Source organism: Lutra lutra, chromosome 4 (genome assembly GCF_902655055.1).
Source record: "Lutra lutra chromosome 4, mLutLut1.2, whole genome shotgun sequence".
Classification (NCBI taxonomy): domain Eukaryota; kingdom Metazoa; phylum Chordata; class Mammalia; order Carnivora; family Mustelidae; genus Lutra; species Lutra lutra.
Window position 1 is genome coordinate 105,148,600 of NC_062281.1, and position 16,912 is coordinate 105,165,511.

Below are 16,912 nucleotides of genomic sequence, written 5' to 3' on the forward strand. Positions count from 1 at the left end.
TGAAGGTCTCCTTTCTGAACTCTGTTTTTTTTTAACTTGGTTTTTGGAGGGCTAATTTTTTGTTCATTTTATTACCCTTTCCAGTAGCCAGCAGCATAATTAGTGTGCTCTGGTGTTGAGGGAACAAATTATGAAAAAACAAGTAAGGATTTAGGATTGTTTACAGAAAGATTGTGTGAATCAGGGTCTTTGTACATACCTATTAGCCATTTGGTGGATTTAATTTCATAATATAGGAGTCTGAAATTGTTCATGATAATAAAAGAATGGAAAAACCCACCATTTAATGAAACTCTTAAAGTTGTATCTTACAGGAAAGCCTACATTGGGGGAATAAAATGATAGATCTTATTTTGATTTTTGGCTAAGACTACTTGGCTTAAGTATGCTTTTGTAGAACTGGAGAATTCAGAAGCACATGAGACATTACAAAACAACCTGGATAGCTATTCTGATATTCTTGAATGTTTGCTTAGTTGGTGAAACTCAGCGTATACAAAATACTTTACTAAATTAGATCTATTTTCCAGCTGGGTCAGTGATCAGTCCTGTATATTGGGGACTGAGAGGCATGGGGTTTCTATTTCAAACAACTTTAGGTCGGTTTTGAACTTCAGGTCTATAGGATTTGTGTATTTTTCTGATCTATCTTTAGTCCTCGTGGAGAAAGGTATTATATAAGCTAATATCAATGGAGATAATAATTGCCTTTGTTTTGGAAATTTCTTCTAAATTATAAGGACTGTTACCCCTAGATCTAGTACTTGAGGATTTGGTACAAATGCTTGTCTTATCTATAGATAACTTTCATATATTTGGAATTATTTTTAAACTTGAAAGATATTTGACTAACCAAAGCTTGGTATCTGACTTTGGGGGACATGAAAGCCTTTTTAAGTGATGATATGTAGATGGAATAGGTCCTGAAAGGCCCCCCGTAGAATTGCTTTAGCTGAATAGTACTTTAACATGATGTCCTGGGTTCACACCAGGAAGAGGTGGAAGGGGCAGGTGCACATTTGTATTTTGAGGATGTTGTTGAAGACATTGGCTACATATCACACACTGTGCCCCTTTCATGAAAATCCTTATCAGTGCAATTTTTTCTTACACTGTAGTCCCAGGAAAATTTGTACAATTATCTTAGAAGCTAACCTGTTTTCCTCTTTGCTTTGGTTTCTGGGAAATTTAGCACTAAATTTGTCACCTATGTTTAATAACCAGTTGTATTTGGGATACATTTTGTACACTAACTTCATTTTACTCCTGTATCTTTATTTTTATTTTTATTTTTTTTAAAGATTTTATTTATTTTTTTTTTATTTGACAGAGAGATCACAAGCAGGCAGAGAGGCAGGCAGAGAGAGAGGAGGAAGCAGGCTCCCTGCTGAGCAGAGAGCCCGATGCGGGGCTCGATCCCAGGACTCTGAGATCATGACCTGAGCCGAAGGCAGCGGCTTAACCCAGTGCGCCACCCAGGCGCCCCTACTCCTGTATCTTTAATCTTCTTTTGACATTCTATTAAATTTCAACACATTTATTGAATGCCTTTTTATGCTAGGCACCATGCATGATGTGAGGGATACAGAGATAAAAACAATCTGACACAGCGAGGTTCCTGGGTGGCTCAGTGGGTTAAGCCTCTGCCTTCAGCTCCGGTCCTGGGATCGAGCCCTGCATTGGGCTCTCTGCTCAGCGGGGAGCCTGCTTCCTCCTCTCTCTCTGCCTGCTCCTCCATCTACTTGTGATCTCTCTCTGTCAAATAATTAAAATCTTTAAAAACAAAACGAAACAGGGGCGCCTGGGTGGCTCAGTGGGTTAAGCCGCTGCCTTCGGCTCAGGTCATGATCTCAGAGTCCTGGGATCGAGCCCCGCATCAGGCTCTCTGCTCAGCAGGGAACCTGCTTCCTCCTCTCTCTCTGCCTGCCTCTCTGCCTGCTTGTGATCTCTCTGTCAAATAAATAAATAAAATCTTTAAAAACCAAACAAAACAGGGGCGCCTGGGTGGCTCAGCGGGTTAAAGCCTCTGCCTTCGGCTCAGGTCATGATCTCAGGGTCCTGGGATCGAGCCCCACACCGGGCTCTCTGCTCAGCAGGGAGCCTGCTTCCCTTCCTCTCTCTGCCTGCCTCTCTGCCTGCCTGTGATCTCTGTCTGTCAAATAAATAAATAAAATCTTTAAAAAACAAAACAAAACAAAACAAAAACAATCTGACACAACCCTGACCTTATGGAGCTTACAGTTTTTTGGGGGGGAAAGAAACATTAACAAAATACTCATGGAAATAAATGTAAAAGAGGATATTATTATAAGTATAATGAGGGGACATTACATGCTATGAGAGTCTATAATGGTTCTAATTTCTCCTTTCCTGTATATGTTATATCCACTATAGTAACAGAGATATACACACATATATACATATGTACATATTTGTTCATAGTAAATTTTATACTTCCATTTTCTTGTAAAACCTCTTCTTCAATGTGATCAAATGGCTGATTATTCTTCCATTACCACAATGTATTTGCCCAGTACCTTATCATTGCACATTTAATTTATTTACAGTTATTAACTATTATAAACAAAGTGTTCTGATTTTCATTTTTTGAAAGCCAAGGTTTCCAAGTAGGTGATGTTTTAGCAAGAAAAAAGGTACATCCCACCCCCCCACACTCAAGAAGTTTGGGTAGAATCCTGTTTAATTAGTCAAGGAAAGAAGATCTTAACTGATGGCAAGAGGAACAGGAACAAGGTATAGCTGAGCTATCTTTCTTTGGGTCTACCCCTGCGGGTCACTCTGTCAGCATGGGACCGCATTTTGCCTATTCCAGAAATTTCGATTCCTGCTATAGTACTACGCTTTTGTACCTGGGGCTAGGCTACCATTTTGAAACACTAACAATCTTTGTGCTTCCGTTTAAGGAAATATTTACAGATGATGAGGTCTTTTGGTCCTTAGATTAAATGCAGCCCTCACAAAGATCATCTCTCTAAGCAGAGTGAGGGAGGGGGTGGGAAGAGAAGAACGAAGCAATTAATGTCCAGAAATGACTATTTCCAAACCTCGTGTTTGCTGTAGTCTTGATGTTCTGGAACATCCATTATCTCTACGTTTACTGATGAGGCTGAATAGTTTATTACAGGCCTCTCAGTCAGTTGTGTTTCTTGATCAATTTCTTGGTTGTACCCTTTGCCAAGTTTTCTGTGGGTCAAGTTTATCATTGTACTATCACTGACTAGTAATAGCTTCTTTTATACCAAGAATATTTTTGCATATGTTGCAAACACTTAATTCTGTTTGTCTTTGCTTTTTAATTGCCTTGTGATATTTTTAGCACAGTGATTAAGAGCAAAGGCTTTGAGACACATCTTTGCCTCAGATCCTGTTCAGTGACATATTATCTGTGTACTTTAGTCAGGTTGCTTGTACATATTCTTGTGATTATCCCTGTTCATCTTGAAAAAGAGGAGATATAAGGAATACATTGAATAATGCACATTTGCTATAGAAACTGGAAAACACAGATAACTTTAAGATTAAAAAAAAAACTTGCATAATGCCTTTACCTATTGTTCTCATTTTCATATATATAAGCAAGTAGTTATGTATGTTATGTTAATCACAGTTATGGATATAGTTTGGTAGCAACTTATTCTTCTATAATATATTGCAAATATATTATATGGCTAATATATATGTTCTTTTTCATTTCTGAGTTTTGTATTCTATGGCATAGGTGTACTAGAATATGTTTCCTTATTTTTTAATTAATCAATTCCAATTTTTAATTATTAAAAATGTTGTAATGAACCCTTCGTGATTATTTCTAATAAGTAGAATTTTATGTCAGAGGATTAGTAAATCTTTCAGGTTAAATTTCGGATATTTCTGTAGCTTTATCCACACTAGGTATTATTTGTTTTATCCCTTGTTTTTGCCAATTTGATATGTGAAATGATATGTTATTTAAATTTGCATTGCTTTTTGTTACCAGTAACTTAAGCATGTTTTATGTGTTTATTGATTGTTTTATTTCTTCTTTCTCAGTAAGTCACTCTGTTGATTCCTTTGCTAATTTTTCAGTTGGGGTCTCCGTTTTTTTCTTACAGATTTTTCAAGAACATTTATATATTGCAAGGACATTAATCCTTTATCATACACATCATAGATATTTTCCTACTTTCTGGGGTTTTTTTGTTTTGTTTTAGTTTTTAATTCAAGGAAAATTTTGGGTTTTTAAAAATAAATCCATTCAACTTTATTTTTTACATTTAAAGATTATGTAGTCATCAGTATTTCCTTCAAGTGTTCAGGTTTCTATCTAAATTTTATATTTAGATGTAGAAATAAAGTGCAGGAGGACAGAAGTTCTGTCCATCTTATTCCTCATTGCTGGCTGGGTTCATGGCACATCATAGGTATGTAATACATATTTGTCAAAGAAATAATATCAATCTTTAAGCTTTATATCCTTATAAAAATAGGTGATAGTAATGTGATTTTCTTAACCTTTTCAAAAACCTGGGAATTTTCTGAAACATATTTATACTTTGTTATTTTTTCTTTGTCTAGAACATTCTTCCTTTTCACCTGCTAAATTCCTGATTATCTTTAGATCTCAATGCAAGCATTGTTTCTGTAGGAAAGCCTTCTTTGATAATCTGTTCACAAGGTCACTTTCCAAGTTGTAAGTTTTCCTAACACTGTCTTTTTTTTTTTTTTTAAAGATTTTATTTATTTATTTGACAGAGAGAGATCACAAGTAGACAGAGAGGCAGGCAGAGAGAGAGAGGAGGAAGCAGGCTTCCTGCTGAGCAGAGAGCCCGATGCAGGACTCGATCCCAGGACCCTGAGATCATGACCTGAGCCGAAGGCAGTGGCTTAACCCACTGAGCCACCCAGGCGCCCCCTAACACTGTCTTTGACACACCTGTAATTTCATAGTTGTTTATGGAATTACTTAGATATTTATTTTCCCCATCAGCACCAAACAACAAAAACTATGTTTCTGCTCATTGTTGTATCCCACTGCCTAGCACATATTATGTGTTTAACAACTTTTTCTTTTTTTGAGCAGATAAGTAAATGAACAGACTGTCACAAAAATCACATAGCACGTCTGTGCACATGTTTGGTCCCCTGCAAGACTTTATCTTCTCTATTATTGATCTTTCTGTCTGTCTCGTTGTCAGTCCCATATAGATTTAATAATGTACCTTTAAAAAACATTGTAGTATCTCTTAGATTATGATGACTTCCTACATACTCCCTATAATAATTTGTCTTCATTTTCACATTTTCCGATTATCCTCACACATTTATTCACCTAGTTGAATTTTATAATGATTTCTCTCTTTTTTTTCTTAAGATTTTATTTATTTATTTGACAGAGAGAGCACAAGTAGGCAGAGCAGCAGGCGGTGAGCGGGGGGAGGTAGGGGAGAAGCAGTCTCCCCGCTGATCAGAGAGCCCAGTGAGGGGCTCTCTCAGGGTCCCACCCTGAGATCATGACCTGAGCTGAAGGCAGAGGCTTTAAGCCACTGAGCCACCCAGGCGCCCCTATAATGTTTTCTCAAGTTAAAAAACAACAACAACAACAACAAAAACAACTGTGTGTGTGTGTGTTGCTGTGTTAACATGTGTTGGTTTGGGGGAAAGGAGTTGTTTTAACTTTATCAGTTAACCTGAGAGACTGTGTATTTATTATAAAATATGCAAACTTCGTATTCAGCAGTTAGCTTTTATTTACTTGAATACTTTTGATTTTCCTCTGTTAATTTTTAAATTTTATTCATATAGAACCTGAACATTTCATGCTAGGATTTTTCTTAGACATTTTTGTGCAGGAGAGAGTAAGCTTGGTAAGTTTGGGTTTGCTGTCTTTAAAATAAGGGTCTGTTTACAGGGTTGTCCCTTGGCTGGCATTCTGGGAACTTCTGCTTTGAAATGCCCCCTCTTATGCCAAGAGGTAAGGTCATTTGGTGTGCCAAGGGGACTGAATTTCATCATGCCAGCCTAGCTAGACTTTTTTTTGTTTTTTGTTTTTTAAACCATGGTATTTATGGTAAGCATCTGCTTTCCTTCTGGGAGCTTTTAATGATTGTGGCTGATCATGCTGGTGATCATGATGGCGGATCATGATGGTGGCCTGTGTGACCAACCTGTGAAAAAACTTGTACTTTGAATCTCAAGGAATGTTGCTGGATGAAAACACTACCCACGTGTTCCTGCACTTCACTGCTGGAGAATGTTTGGAGCTTAGAGATACATTTTTCCAGATACCATCTGATGTGCCATGTCTTCTTACTAGTTTCATTAGTTTGCATTTCTTCTTTTAGTTTTTCCCAGTTGTCCCAATAATGTCATCTCCAAATGATATCTTGTGTTTGTTTGTTTCTTTTTTTTTTTTTTTACAATATCTCTTACATTAATTTTTGTCCTATTACATTGATCAGATCTTCCACAACAATGCTAAATAATTGACTTCAGGAAACTTTCTTCACATGGCAAGGTCTGTGTACCTCTAGTGTATAACCTATGGCTTATGAGCATTTGGGAAAGAAGATGCATGCAAAGGACATGCTAGAACTTAAAACACTTTCTATGCCCTTGCTAGAAGTTTTAGCTTTATCCCTGTAGGCCGTAGGAACCAGCAGAAGTCTTAAAGGGAGAGAGTGACCTATTTTTATTTTTTGAAGGCAATTCTGGAAGTAGTATGGGAGATGGCTTTAAGTAGGGAAAGAAAGAAGATGGAATGATTAAGAAGGCCTTTGTAACAATTTACTTGAGAGATACTGAGGGATTGAATTAGGTACTAAGGAAAAAAGAATGGAACCTGAATTTTTGAGGAGGTATTTTTAAAGTTGAAACAATAGAAATTCATTATGGCTTCAGGGAAGGAGAAATTGGAACAGAAAAGGGGTTAAGGGAAAAGGACTATGTAGAAGTTATGAGGGAGAGGGAAAAATTCATTGCACCTCTCAAATTTCCAGGATAGAAGATAGAGTGAATGTCAGTGGTTGAAATCAGAATTTGGTTAGGAAAGGTGTGGAGCTGAGTTTTGTATACCTGTGGAGCCCCTGGGAATGCAGATCCAGAGAATGGAGAAGGGGCCCAGGCTAAGGGGAGGCACATGGTCCTCACCATAGTCTAACAAAAAACCAGATGAGAAGAGGCAAGAATCTAAGGAGAATGTGTCAAGTTAAAAGGAGGTGTAAGAGCATGAGCATACTTTGCCTTTTAAGTATTTGGTTGATTAATTGTGTTACTAATGGGCCCTATATGAAGCTAAAGAAATGGGAACATTTTCCTGAGAAAGCTACAAGATTCCATTCAAGTTCTCACAAGTAAACTGTCATATATTAAAACAGGTTCCTTAAATGGAATCCTCTGAGGAGAGCTGCATGACTGAGCAAGTGAGCTAACCTATATTTGACCCTCAGTTCTCATCTATAGATAACCCAGTCCCATATGGTCTTGCTGTGTTCCCTCTTGCTTCATTACAAGGAATGCTCTCTCTAGTGGCCACAGAGATTTTTCTGGTCAAGGAAATGTGGTATTAACCCCTGTGTAAGATCTCACCTCTTTCCTTGGTCCCTGCCAACATCTGCTACCTCATTTCTTTCATCTCTCTTTTTCACTCATTGTGCTCTGGCTGAGGGATCCTTCTTTCCATTCAGACCTTGGGATCTCTGTTTATGGTAGGTACTTAATATGAATGAGTGACTCTGGCTTCTAGGTTTGTTGTGAGAAGTAAATGTGAAAAAAATATATGAAGAGCCTATTAATGTGCCTGGTGCATTACAAGTGTTCAATAAATGCCACTTTTGGTCATGTTTGTCATTTTTGTTCTTGTGTTACCCACCTGTAACTCTAATAGTTCTCCATATTTTTCTACTCCAATCTACCTTTCCAACTCTTCCCATCCAGCCAACTTACTGTCTTCGGTTTTTGCCTCCCCACAGGCTGTAGTCTGTGTGTGCTGATACCTCTCTTCATTTGGCTTTTGATATGATTTCATCTAATTCCCTGGACTTTTGCATACATGTATTCTCCTAGGCAACCCTGTTTCTTATCATGCATCTGTGGGTTTCTGGTCCAAAGGACACAGAGGATATAACAGCCTTCCTGCCTGAAATTCTCGGGAGAATGGGAATCCTCTGGGGACTAGGTCCCGGGACTATGAGGGGATTCTTAAAACACACAAGGCACTGTTCTGATTACATCATTATTTTGCAGATTTGGAATCAGCAGCTTGTAAATGGTAGCCAGTGCTTATTGAACGCTAGCTCTGGGCCAGGCAAAGTCCTAAGCGCTTTACTTACGTTATCTTGGTTTACGGATTGATTTTATGAGTATTCCTGTCATACTTAACTAACGGGCCCAAGGTCATGCTGATAGTGACTTACAAGTTAGCATTTAAGCCCAGGTGGTCTAATTTCCTGCCCTCAGCTATACTTTTGTATTCTATGGTGCCTCAGTAGCAGTTCCTGGGTCACAGAGTTAACTCTTACTCTTTAGTGTTTAATTTTAAATTTAGAAAATAATACACAGTTATAGTTTTTGTTTTTTTTTTTTAATCTTAAATTCCAGTAGCTCCTCCGTACCATTTTGAGTCTCATTTCACTTATGGCAACTACTTTTAACAATATTTTCAGGATTGGTTTTTCTTTCTTTTTTTTTTTTTTCTTTCTTAAACTCCTTAGTGTGATTCTCCTCCCAGCTTTTTGTTTCCAAAAACTCAGCTTATTCCTAGTTGGCTCATGAAAGTAACTGACAGTGGTGTTCCACCTCTGCCACAGGCAAGCTTATAAAATTAGTTAATTCTTACTTGTTTGGGATCCATTTACATTTCTAAAGAAGACCTACTTTTCGTTTATAGTGCCAGGCTGATGAATTCTTCAAGTTCCCAGTACTCTGTAAACTGTTACTTGACAATCCATGTGTGACTCTATCACCTTGGTGTTCAGAGAAAAATGAGCAACAGGCCTTCCTGGCTGAGGAAATGGGGTTTGATGCTCTTTCTTTTTTTTTTTTTTTTTTAAAGATTTTATTTATTTATTTGACAGAGAGAGATCACAAGTAGATGGAGAGGCAGGCAGAGAGAGAGAGAGAGAGAGAGGGAAGCAGGCTCCTGCTGAGCAGAGAGCCCGATGCGGGCCTCGATCCCAGGACCCTGAGATCATGACCTGAGCCGAAGGCAGCGGCTCAACCCACTGAGCCACCCAGGTGCCCTGATGCTCTTTCAATGCATGACTCAAGATTCTCGTGAAGAGAGTTTTGCTTTTAGAACCTTATCTTTTCTCTACTTGTCTATTCATGAAGAGCTATAATTTTTAATCAGGAACACAAAAATACCACGATGGAAATGGCCATGGTTTTCAGCATGCAGAAGAACATTTTCCTAAAAAGTGAGGTCACTAGAAGCATGGAGCCGAGAAATCCCAGATGGCACTAATATTTGATTTCATTTTTAGCACGCTCATATTCAGCAGATGGATTGGAAGGCTGACCTCTCTGACACTTCTGCATCACTGCCTGCTACTCCAATTGCCTTTGCGCATGTTTTTTCATAACACTTCTCCTGGTCCCTCAGAGATTGATGCCTGGTCGCCCGCCTGCACTAGGCTTCATTACACCAAGGCTCCGTGTGGTTGAGAGTTGCTGTATTCTATAAAAGGGGAGAAATCCTAGCTCATCAGTGTCTCAGACTTTTCTCACACTCTCAAATTGCTTGTAACGTGTTGGAGAGCATCATCTTAGATTTCCTGATATACCTCCGATTTAGATCTGTTTTTTAGTCCTTTTCTAATTTTTCTGCTTTCTTCTGTGACATAGATAAATTTATGATTACTATTAAAAAAAAAACTTCTCTGAAAATGACTAATTGACTGTTTCCAACAATCTAGTTATATTAAAGTGAATATTGTTGAATTCCTCTTTGCACAGAAGCTTCGGGGGCAAAGAGAACGAACCTGGGTTGGAGGGCCTGGCTCTGCCATTTCTTTCACTTTAGTATTGTCCTCAGTTTCCTTGTTTGTAAATTACTGATATCATTAGTGCTGAGTCATTAGGATTGGTGTGAAGGTTAAGCAGACTAACGAACATCATGTGGTCGTTACAGCATTGGCACAAAGTTACTTTGGTTGTGTCATTTTTTTTTTTTAATCTTACGTCTGTTATGGTAGTTTGTGGTATGCCTCATAGATTTTTTTGCATATGCAGCTAATAAAAATAAAATCTAGGGCGCCTAGGTGGCTCAGTGGGTTAAGCCTCTGCCTTCAGCTCAGGTCATGATCTCAGGGTCCTGGGATAGAGCCCCATCTCAGGCTCTCTGCTCAGTGGGGAGTCTGCTTCCCTCCCCCCGCACCTGCCTCTCTGCTTACTTGTGATCTCTCTGTCAAATAAATTTAAAAAAGTAAAATCTAAAACACAGTTTTGTTGATTTTTATTTGGATTACAAGGAAGGCAAATTGTTAAAGAAGAAGTTTTTGATAATCAGACTGATATTTTGTTTTAAAAGTTTTTACAAAATTACTTTATTCACTTTTACAGATGATTACATCATCCACATACCTATTTAGAGATGGCTTCCATGGGGTTGAAGCACCTTTTTCCCCTCCTGCCCACCCTCTCTATCTAGTTTATATTTCAGTGACGTGGCTGGGGAAGCTATCACACAGCATGAATATCCAGCAGGTTTTTGTGTTTGTCCTGGCAGGTTGACCTCTGTGGCCATTCTGTAGAGTTCTCTGGGAACCCTCCATTCTGAGGAGGATTAGTTTGCTTAAATCCTTCCGTGTTGCTGCTTTGCACGCAACCAGATTTTGGTGCATATTTTAATGCAACGCCTACTTTTGGCTTAGAAAACATTGCATATTTAATGGCCTTTTGCTTGAATCAGATCTCTGCCCCATGTAATGTTGATGAATTTAGGTTTTAGAGGACTAGACTGCTATTTTGTTGTGAAACTTTCTTTAGGAAGTTACTTTTTTTTCCCCCTTTTTATAGATCAAACATAAGGCCAGACTACGCAGACTCCAATTTCCATGAGTTCAAGATGCACACCTTCAATCGGGTTACATCCTGCAAAGTCTGCCAGATGCTCCTGAGGTAAGCTTGCTTGGTCCTGGTTTTCACTTTAAAAGAGCTGCTATAATTGCTCAGTGTCTCAGACTTTTCTAATATCCCAGCCAAAATGTTCTGAAGTGGGGAAATGGCCTTGACAGTTTTGAGCCAACAGATCTTTCCTCAGCCTCCTACCTGGATGCTTCCTTCTGAACCCCAGGAGACCCTCTCCCCTGCTGAGAAGACTTTGCCAAGCTCTGTGTTCCCTTGTTTTCTTTTTTGTGCTCATGGTTTCATAGAGGCAGCATTTAGCACCTTTTAACATATCACTCTCTAATTTTACCTTTCAGAGGAACATTTTATCAAGGCTATTTATGTTTTAAGTGTGGCGCGAGAGCACACAAAGAATGCTTGGGAAGAGTAGACAATTGTGGCAGAGTTAATTCTGCTGGTAAGTCATGTTTATTATTGTGATTCTCCTTTTAATTAGGATATAAAACTTGATAAACATCATTAAGACCTAATTTACTCTTAATATGTGTTTATGGTGACAGATCTGCTTTTGAAACTATCATTTATAAGGACAATTAAAAAAATGTTTTAAATTCCTGTGACTTTTATATGTACCTGGGAGGCAGAAGCCTTTTGGGGGTGGGGGGCCTTGGAAGATTTCATTCACCTATTTCATTCAGCCTGGCCCCTGAGTCTCACTAATGCTGTACAAATATAGCCAAAGCACACAAATGGAGAAACAAAAACAGAACTGAAAAAAAATTAATAATTTTTCACTTCTTTCTTTAGTCCTTAAATTTCTCCCTTGTTCTCTTAAATATTCAGCTCAGAAATGGTAATGATGCCAAAAGTAAACATCACACAGACTAATTCATGAATTAATGAATTGAATACATTGTCATTTTGCAGCATTTAACAGAGAGCATATATCCTTTGGATTTTATGTAAATATTTTCCCCTTGGTTTTTAAAAATAATGCTCCATGACTGTTACATGAGCCAGTTGCCAAGACTGTTGGCAATTATGCATTCAGTAGCCTTTTGCCTCTCTCTGCTCCTCTTGGGCTCTCTTCCTTCTCTTTCTTTTCTGGCCTCTTTATACTTTCTCTTTCTTCTTCTTTCTCTTTGTCCTTTTCCCCTGAGTTTCTCTTGTGTTTTATCAATAAGACCTTTCAAAATCAGTAAAACTTTTTGAACAGAAGAAAGAGATCTTTAACAGCTTGAGTTCAAAAGGTAGCTATGTCAACCTTTGATTTTCCCAAAGGAAAAGGTGGACATTGAATTATTTTGGATAATATGAAGAAGAGTGAAACAGAATAATAGCTCATTTCAGAGCTGAGTTCAGAAAATGGGCAGTTGTAGAAAAGTTGTTAATCCCATTAGAGGACTGGGATCACAGCTCATTCCTCTCACTCTGCTCCTCCGGTGGATGGTTTTTAAGATTCCCATGAGCCATGAGCTCTCCATACCAGGCATGGGCAGCTGCAAGGAGGAGCATCCCGCCTTGGTTGAGCACCTACACTGGGCTGTCTGCCAGGCCTGTCCTGCATGAACTCATTCAGTCCTTGGGGCAGTGCTTCCCGTTTTCTGATGGGAGTCAGTGTTCATGCAATTGACTTCAAGTCTGCTAAGACAAGGAGACAAGATCAGCACCCACTAAGGTTTCTGAAGGTCAGATAGAGTTGACAAAGTTATAAAATAGAAATGTTATATGTTATTATTATTCTTCTTCCTTTGTCCACCTGGTACATCTTATCACTTAAATTTTTGTTGTTCTGACTTTATTTGCCCCATCCTTTAATCTCTTTGAGGACAATTAACATGTTAGGTGTTGGTGGTAGGCTAATGTGTTTTTATAAAGCACCGCCCCGCCCCCCCCCCCCCCCCCCCCCCCCCCCCCCCCCCCCCCCCCCCCCCCGCCGCAAGCCCTGTCTTAGGAGTTTCAGTCTGTGAGGAATGGGAAGTGATCTCATAGTTGGCATGGTTCTTGCCTTCTACTGAAAGAGTGCAGGAGAGTAGTTGAGAGTCAAGCAAAAATGGTAGAAATTCTCCTCCTGCCCTTTGCTAGCTATGCAAGCTTGGGGGTGTTAATTAAGCATTCTGAGGTTTTGTATATTCTTGCATAAAAAGGAAATTAGAGGATTATCTTGGGGATCAAATGAAATGATGTTGATGCTTAGCACAGTGTCTGGGTACAATAAAAATGCAGTGTTTCAATCCAGGATGTTACGATGAGAAGTCCGTTTTTATTTTTTGGAGTTGTTTGTTTTGTTTTTGTTTTTTTAAAGGCATGGGTTTAATCTGTATTTTTGCTGTGTTTTTATGATGTGGAGCGAGTGTGAATTGAAGAAATAGTTAGCACCGAACTTTGAAGTGATATAAGTGAATGATGCTAAAGGACTACATTTTTAAATTTTACTTGGGGAAAAAAATCAATAGGAAACAGTTGAGAATTCCTAGTCAAGCAGATTAAAAAAAAAAAAAATGCATTCCCTAAGTCATTATTCCAGTATCCTCTGGCCTTCTGTGAGTAACTCTGGGCTGGGAGACTGTGTGTGATGGCAGGGAAGTCCACAAGGTCTGGAGTCTTGGTCTGGTTTGAATCCCTCTCAATGCTTACGCCCTGGGTGACTTTGAAACCAGTTACTTAACCTTCGTAAAGTCTTAATTTTTTCCCTTCTAAAACCAGGATAATAAAGGCACCTAGTCTTTAAGTTTATATTCTTTTAAAATAAATACAAAGTGCCAGGTCCTGTTCTAAGTATATTACTGCTGTCGACTCACTTAGTCCTGTATGAATCTTTTAAAGCTGGAATTACTGCTATTCTTGTCTTACATATGGGAAACCAAGGCATGGAGAAATAAGTAACTTGCCTTAGTTGCTTGAGCAATAGAGCAAAGATGCAAATCCAGGCAGTCCAACTCCGGAGCTTGTTCTGAACCCCTGAGTTCTGCTCAGCTGTTTTCTCTGAGAAAGAGAGTTTCTACTTTTTTTTTAATGCAAAAATACTTCTAAATTCAATTAAATTAGTAACTACCAATATATTTAGGTTTCAATGCTTTGAAGTGCTGTGAGAAATTCAGGCCTCCCTGGGACTATGCCTGCATTTTTTCCCCATCAAGTGTCTCAGAGCTAGAAGATTAAGACACCTTCAGTTCTAGGATCTGTTATTTTAAGATGAGGAAACTGAGTTATAAAAGTAAGAAATAAGGCCATTATGCCCTGAAGGTCATAGATAATGCTTACTTATACAGATATCATTTTTTTAAAAAAGATTTATTTATTTATTAGAGGGAGAGAAATCACAAGTAGGCAGAGAGGCAGGCAGAGAGCAGGGTGGGGAAGCAGGCTCCCTGCTGAGCAGAGAGCCTGATGTGGGGCTCGATCCCAGGACCCTGAGATCATGACCTGAGCTGAAGGCAGAGGCTTTAACCCACTGAGCCACCCAGGCGCCCCACAGATATCATTTATTAAAAGGTAGTATAATTCTCTAAGCTCTGTTATAGAATTCACTATAAAGCAGGAAAAAAAAAATTTAAACCTCTGGCTAAATTTACTTCTTGGAGTTTTAAACATAATTCTCTTTCTCTCTTGATTTTCTGCCTTGCAGCCAATGTTGTCCTCCATTCTTGTGTTTTATGCATCTGTGTCTCACTCTCTTTCTGTCCTTTCCTGCCCAAGATTTTAAGAGACTGATGGCATTGAATGCTCATAGTCCATTAATTAGTGGTATGAAGTGGTAAGAACCTGTCAGGAGGCTTCCCTCTTTTGTCTTCAGATGAGGATTTGCTGGGCAGTCCTTCAGAGTAAAAGGCCTTGCTTATCCTGAGTGAAGAGGAGTCTGTTATAGCTGTCAGCAGCTAGGGGTTCTGGGGGTACACATCTGCTGCTTTCATCCATCCAATCACAGGTAAGACCTGGAGAGCCCAGCATCTATGACAGCACCTATCTGGTCCCCCACAGTTCTAGAAAATTCCATTTTGCATTCTTTCTGTTCCTTTTGTTTCAATTCAGTTAGCTCCTGGAGTGTCCCCTCCAAAGACCCCTTGTAATACAATGTGGGGACTCAAATTAGAGTGTGTTTTTTAAATATTCGAACAGAGGCAGTGGGCACTGTTGCTGTCTACCGGGACACAGGAACCTGGTAAGGCTGGCCTTCCAGGATTTTGGGCCCTGGGAACAGGCTGGTAGGGGTTGGACAGATTTTTCCTCTTCTCCTTTTTTTTTTTTTTAACTCCCTTAAAGGAATTGGATTACGTGTTTGTTTGTTTTCCAGTGGTGGATTTTCCTAAAACAAAACAAAACAAACCCTCCCAAACAGATGCCCTCTAAAAGGTAGAAGTTATGACATCCTATCTTTGAACTCCCCACTTCCTGTGCTGCAGTGGGTAGTAAGCGTGGGTAGAGTGTGAGTTTGAACTTGATGGGTCTGATGTGAGTGTGGTAGAACAGGCAGAGTTTGGATAACATGGGCAAGCTAGGCCTTATGGGTATTTCCCAGCCAGCAGAGAACCAACATTGGCTGAAGTTTTCTACAGTCCAGGAGCTGGATACAGTAAGAACTTCTTGCACTAGTTGAGAGTGTAATTTTCATGACTGGTTTGACATTGGGAGAAGTATGGATGTACAGGAGGAGGGCAGGAGGAAGGGCAAGATGTCTCAAGGGCTGGAGACATAGGTCACTTGGATAGGGTTCTTTCTGGAGGAAAGTGTGACATCATTTCAGGAGAACTTGACTATTTAAACAGCTAATTTTAAATAAGTGAATAGTATTGATTTAATATCAATAGGTGACTTGAGATTGACCTCAACTTTACAGAGCTCTGTAACTCTTTTGCTTATTACAGTCTAACTATATTATCAGGAAGCAAAGAGAGATACTGATCAGGTCAGAGTGAGTCAGGAGTCTACTTGTGGTCCAGAAAGCTGTGTCTAGTAGAAATGGTTACATTATAAACATTGGGTAGTTGGGGTAGAGGCAGTTCCAGAAAGTGGAGCATGCCATTTTCACTCTATATTGGTCCAGGCAGAGAAGAGGGACTAGTTGAACAAAATGACACTAACCCAGGGGCTAAATGAAAGTGAGAGAACCTTCCATTCTACCTTCTAACTGCCAATTGTGCTGGTCATCACATTCCAGACCTCACCTAACTTGACCTTTCTCTTTTATTTGGCACTGTTAACCATTCTCCTTGACACACTCCTTCACATCTGCACATCCCCCATACCGTCCTTTGGATATCCGATTCCCTGGCATTAGCTATAACCGACATCCAGGTAGATAAGTCACCATTTCCACGTAAGGCTTTTCTCCTGAACTTTGGATTCAAAATGTCTATATTCTTCTCACATCTCCCTTCCCAGGTGCCCTGCAGTGACTTCAAATTTCAAACCAACCTCATTAGTCACTAACACAAACTTTCTCCACCTACTCCTTGTCTTAAAGGTCCACAACCATACACTCACCTGAACCTAGGTGTCAGCCTTGGTTTACCCACCTCTCTCATCTTCATTCACTTACCAGTTGTTCTTTTTTCTCTTCCTAAGGCTCTCTAGAATCCACTGATATGATACTGTTATAGATTTAAAAAAAAAAAAATTCAGTGTCACTTGTTTGGACAACTACAAAAGTCTCTTAACTCTTGCTGTTAATTATACTCTTTCTATATGATTTCCAAACATTATCTTTATTAAAATCAATTCTGATTGTGTGATTCTACTGCTCCATTCCTTACAGTATAATGCCCAAAATTCAATTGCACTGGAGCCTCTCACTGATCGGAACCATATTTAACCTGTGCTCTGACCTCTGGGAAACCCTGGTAGATGG

At 39.2% G+C, this 16,912-nt stretch overlaps 1 protein-coding gene across 3 annotated transcripts in view; it reads left to right on the forward strand.

The window, feature by feature from the left end:
- VAV3 (vav guanine nucleotide exchange factor 3) overlaps positions 1-16,912 on the forward strand; it is a 373,454-nt gene that overhangs the window by 228,370 nt on the left and 128,172 nt on the right. For all 3 annotated transcript variants that reach the window (XM_047724317.1, XM_047724316.1, XM_047724318.1), the window contains exons 16-17: positions 11,014-11,115; positions 11,421-11,521. In XM_047724317.1, the coding sequence (XP_047580273.1) occupies positions 11,014-11,115; positions 11,421-11,521 (203 nt within the window). The remainder of the gene's footprint in view (positions 1-11,013; positions 11,116-11,420; positions 11,522-16,912) is intronic.